Source organism: Mytilus edulis, chromosome 14 (assembly GCF_963676685.1).
Source record: "Mytilus edulis chromosome 14, xbMytEdul2.2, whole genome shotgun sequence".
NCBI classification, from domain to species: Eukaryota; Metazoa; Mollusca; class Bivalvia; order Mytilida; family Mytilidae; genus Mytilus; species Mytilus edulis.
Genome location: NC_092357.1, coordinates 62,034,462 through 62,039,571, shown reverse-complemented (window position 1 = coordinate 62,039,571; position 5,110 = coordinate 62,034,462). Strand labels below are relative to the sequence as shown.

Sequence of the window (5,110 nt, the reverse complement as noted above, 5' to 3'; positions counted from 1 at the left end):
ATAACACTCATCAGTGACGCTCAGATCAAAATAATTACAAAGCCAAACAAGTAAACAGTTGAAGAGCATTGTGGGACTAAAAATAAAAAAAAGTACCAAATTCACCTAAGGTAATCTATTTCTATAATAAGAAAATCCTTTCGAAAAATTCAAAGTTTTGTAACAGGAAATTTATAAAAATGATCATATAATTGATAATCATGTCAACACCGAAATGCTGACTACTGGGCTGGTGATACCCTCGGGACGAAAGGCCCACCAGCTGAGGCATCGACCCAGTGGTGTAAATAGTTTATCAAAGGTACCAGGATTATAATTTAATACGCCAGACGCGCGTTTCGTCTACATAAGACTCATCAGTGACGCTCAGATCAAAATAGTTATAAAGCCAAACAAGTACAAAGTTGAAGAGCATTATGGACCCATAAATCCAAAAAAAAAGTGCCAAATAAACAAGTGACAAAAGATTTGATCAGCATGATCTATGAATGTTTTCTGATCCTAAAAGGATGATTATAATTATCAAATAATCACCTGTAATAAAACAAAGGTGTGTAAATAACAGCAAAGTAAAAAAACTTAATCTCAAAGACATTTTATTCTGTAATAAAATGGTTTATTAATTTTACAACCATATCAAATACAATTTAAATGTAAAGACTGAGGTTATCAAAGTACATTATCTCTCATTTCAGAACATTTTTTTTCACAAATTTTGAAAACTGGAAAAAAAAGTTTAATTATGAAAGTAAGAAAAACATCAAATAGACTTCATGAATCAAGGAGAGTAACTTTGAATGTGAAGAGGCTAGGCTTTTTATATATCACGGTATATAACTCTATTCTAATTGTATTTGCAGATTGCTGTTTAAGTTACCACCTTCACACTTTGATCTCCTGCGGCATTTGATCTGTGTATTACACCATGTGCAGAAAAAGCACAGTGAAAATATGATGACCTCATATAATTTAGCAGTGTGTATCACACCTAGTATATTGAGGTCTAAGCAGCGAATAAAAAACCCAATGGCCAACCGATCACCAAATAAGGCAATGGAGTACCTGATTGATAATTGTGATTCCATTTTTGGCATGGAAACTTTAAGTCTGTTTGACTCAACTATAGATTCAAATATTGGATTAAGCGATCCAGCTTCTGAAGATTCTGGAAGTAAGATGTTTACATTTTATGTAAATGCAGTGCAAATAATAATCTATAAGTTCAAAGGAAAAGTACTTTCACCAAAATAGACACATAAAATCAATAATACAGCATGAAAAAAAGATTATAAAACATTATTATGTCTTTAAAACAAAACAAAAAGACAACTGACAAGGGAGATAATTAGTCACATGACATAGTTATGTACTGATTCTTGAAAACACGTTTATCAAAAGAGATAAATGAGATGTTGCATTGATGGAAAATATCAGGATATATAGTTTAAAACAGCTGAAATTCAACACTTGTTATGCATCTTCAAAGTCGATTTGAAATTATAAGAATAGTGACCGTAAACCAAAAATGAAAGCAATGCAATATATATATATATATATATATATATATATATCTGAAAAATAATTATAAATAATTGGATACTTTTGAATATTTTGCTGTATTAAAATAGATTTCAATAACATTCTTCTTGTTATCCACAGTTGGAATGTATGCAGATATTTATTCTATGGATAGTTTAGAGTATGATCTACATGGAGAATTTGATTCAAGTCCTAATCTTGTCAAAAGTCATTTATCGCCATCAAATCTAAGCCGAAATTCAGGACTTACCCTAAGTGATGCTCAGTTATATGATGACGATGGTAGCATGGAGAATTTAACAGACAGAAAATTGTATAATAGGAGTATATCGCAGTATATGGATCGTGATTCAGACAAATTAAAACATTCAGAAATTGTGAATCGTAGCTATGACACTGCTTATGAAAATCCAAAACCTCCTCTTAGAAAAAATAAAAAGCGTGAATACTCAAATGAAAAGGACAAAGTGGCCAAAAGTGTTAAAAATACAATGCACCACAGTTATAGTGCTGAAGGCTATCAAAAATTCAAATCAAACTCAGCGGAGTCTTTACAGTCGTTAGAAGATCATGAGGATCAACGGGTAACTCCATATGAATTTTTACGTCAATCAGACTATGGAACATTAATCAAATCATCAAGTGGTGCTTATTTATTTCTAGATGAAAACAATAGAGAATCAAGCAATAACAACTTACGCTATGTTTCAGAGGTTGAAATTCAAACTCAACGCTCTCCACAAGAAGGAAATGGGAAATTGATACGACAAGCTTCAATTGCTGAAGGTAATCCTCCTACGTCATCTCAATCTAGACTGTCATGTGGAAGTTCTTTTAATAGTGGAATTCCCCATTCATTATCCTGTTATTCATCCAAAAAATGTGTTAACTCTTTGATAACCCCACCTTTTTCACCGAAAAATTCCCGTGAAGTGTTCAATTCAAACTCTAAAGAAGGTGTTTCCGTGAGAAGGTCATTTCCTTTGGAACTTTCCAATCCGAATAAAGGATCTGGCTCCAATATTAACAAGGAAGCCGATGACATTATCAAGCCAAAATTTGAGCTTTCTACTTATGAATTTAATGAACACAAAGAAAATGATCATATGTCGCCTTTTTTACAAACTAAATATGGTTCCAGTGCTTCTGCTAATGATGTTAGACAAAATTTGCCTTTTAAGGCTTTCCCAAAATATGGACTAGGAACATCACCGCCACCTGGTGTTGTATTAAAATTAAACCAGAAACAGCAAAAACGTGACAATATACCAATGCGTGCAAGTCATGACAGTGCCATTATTTCACAAGTTCATAAAAAAAGCACAGATAGTTCAGGTAGTGATCAAAAGAGGGAACATGAATTTCATCATTCAGAACTTAATATTGGAAACTTAAGCACACCTCCATACCCTCTTGTGAAAAGTGACAGTGGTAGGATTATCAAAAGGACTTTGTCAAACTCACCAAACCGACCATCCAGGCCTCCATCGTATGATGAGGCTTGTCAGAGAAGTTGTATAAATAAACATGGAATTCCATTAGAGATTTCCGAACAAGATATCCAGAAACAAAGAGAAGCAAGTTTACTTGCGAAGCAATTGTATAAAGAATCCCTACGCAAGTATATGGAGGAGCATTCAAATAGCCCAAGTGTTCAAAATATTGATCACAAGGAAGTTTCTAGAAAGGAGAAGATCATTATAAAACAGGAGGAGTGTGACAGTGATTCCTCTGAGGGTATTGAAGAGGAAACTAAAATGATGAAGAAAGACCCAAAGAAAATTTTCGAGGAATATTTGAAAACTTATGAGCAAATAAAAAGTATTTCACTAAATACTTTTTCAGCTAAAAAATCATTGATTTCAGATAGAAGCCTTTTATCCCCTGTTCAATTACATCGCAGTGAAAGTGACTCATCAGAAAAAGCTGGAATACGTAACAGGAGGAGTCCTACTCGGGAAAAATCTCCTCTCGCTACTGACAGGAGAGTACATGAAGTTAGTCGAAATTCTTCACCAAATGCTCAGTTGAACTACTCATCTTCTAGCTCCTCAGATACTGTCACAGAAAAAGAACAAATTCCACCATATCGACGTGATCGATCAGATTCGTGTCCTGTAACTAGTCGTTTTTTTGCTCAAAATCGTAGTGCTCAAACCCAACAACGAAGCACAACTGAACACATTCAAAGTATGAAATCATCAGTGGAAACAAGATACGCATACAAATCTAAAGACTTCTTACGTTCTCAGGATCGTTCAAATTTATACTCTAGGGATGTGGAACAAAAAGAAACAAGTGTGATAAGAGACCCTGCTAAACCACGATTTTTCACAGGTGCTAGAGAAAGTAATAACAGTCCGGAACAATCTTCTAGTAAAATTGTAGGTGCTAATGTTACAAGTAAAGTTGATTCTAAAAATTCAATTATATGGAAATCAAAACGAGACCCGGTAACTACTCCAAAGAGAGACTCTTCTGCAGATTTACCGTGGAGTGTTAAAAACTTAGTGTCTGTGTTTGTAAACTCAAACAGTTTAGGACAGTCATCAGTCAGCAGTTCAAGTGAATCGCTACTTCCACCTCCTCCTTACCAACCTCCTCCTCCGTTTCGTCGTGACAATGCTCGAATAAGTTCTTCAAGAAATAATAGATGTAGAAGTTCTAATACAGACAATAGTGCAAACATTCCGCAGACAAAATCATCTCTGTCACATAGACGTTTAGGTGGGCCACAAGCACATGACAGTTTCAGTGATGATGCTGATACTTCTAGTCGTAGAAATTCTACTAACGTTTCATCAGTTCATGAATTATGGACATATATTGATACGGAAGTGACGTTTGTGTAATGCCTGTGATACATACATTTGTGTTTTTCTATCATGCAATTAATATTCATAAACATTTTTGTATTTTCCTCTTGGTACATGTATTCTATGAAGAACTTAAATTTGTTAAAACAAAACGCATTAAATGTAATCGGTTAATATTTGGAAATTTTACTGACTAGATATATCAATGAGAAATTTGAAAAATGAAAAGTTCTTAAAGAATATTTTTGATATTAAAGTACATCAACTTCAAGATTAAACAATAAGGGTATGTAATGATTTTTTGGTTAAAAGGAAGTTATGCAGTAATTGTTTATACTGATAATGTTATTGGCGATACCTCAGATTTTACCTCATATAAATAAATGGTTGATATACTCTGAAAATGTGTGTATGTCTATTTTATGTCTAAATACAGACTAATACTCAAATTGTACATTTGTAATATGTATAAATGTATATCTGTAAAATTGCGGCATACTGTACAGTATCAACGTGTACAGTGCTATGTTTGTTATTTTGTACATTTGTTAAGTCCAAATCTTGTAAAGTCTTCATTTCTCATATTGCAAATAGAATTTTAAAGTGTTTTGTAAATAGGCGAATAAATTAATCAAATTTTGACCAAATTTTATTGAGTAGTAATTAAGGAAGGAATGCCGTATTTTAACAGTAGTATACTTTGTAACATTTCTTATATTCCAAGTGCAAAGTATACAAGGTGGACAAATAACAAT

The 5,110-nt window shown here is 33.2% G+C and overlaps 1 protein-coding gene across 1 annotated transcript; it reads left to right on the top strand.

The window, feature by feature from the left end:
• The first annotated feature begins 1,026 nt into the window (after positions 1 to 1,026).
• Positions 1,027 to 4,391, top strand: LOC139504374 (uncharacterized). Its single transcript, XM_071294450.1, has 2 exons — positions 1,027 to 1,171; positions 1,660 to 4,391. The coding sequence occupies exons 1-2, from the start codon at positions 1,027 to 1,029 to the stop codon at positions 4,389 to 4,391; spliced, it is 2,877 nt and encodes a 958-aa protein (XP_071150551.1).
• Positions 4,392 to 5,110: the final 719 nt, after the last annotated feature.

Excerpts from the sequence above, each read along its gene's own strand:
- LOC139504374 (XM_071294450.1), top strand. The coding sequence starts at position 1,027 with ATGGCCAACCGATCACCAAATAAGGCAATGGAGTACCTGATTGATAAT. Across the intron at positions 1,172-1,659 it reads AGCTTCTGAAGATTCTGGAA|TTGGAATGTATGCAGATATT; the intron begins GTAAGATGTTTA and ends TGTTATCCACAG.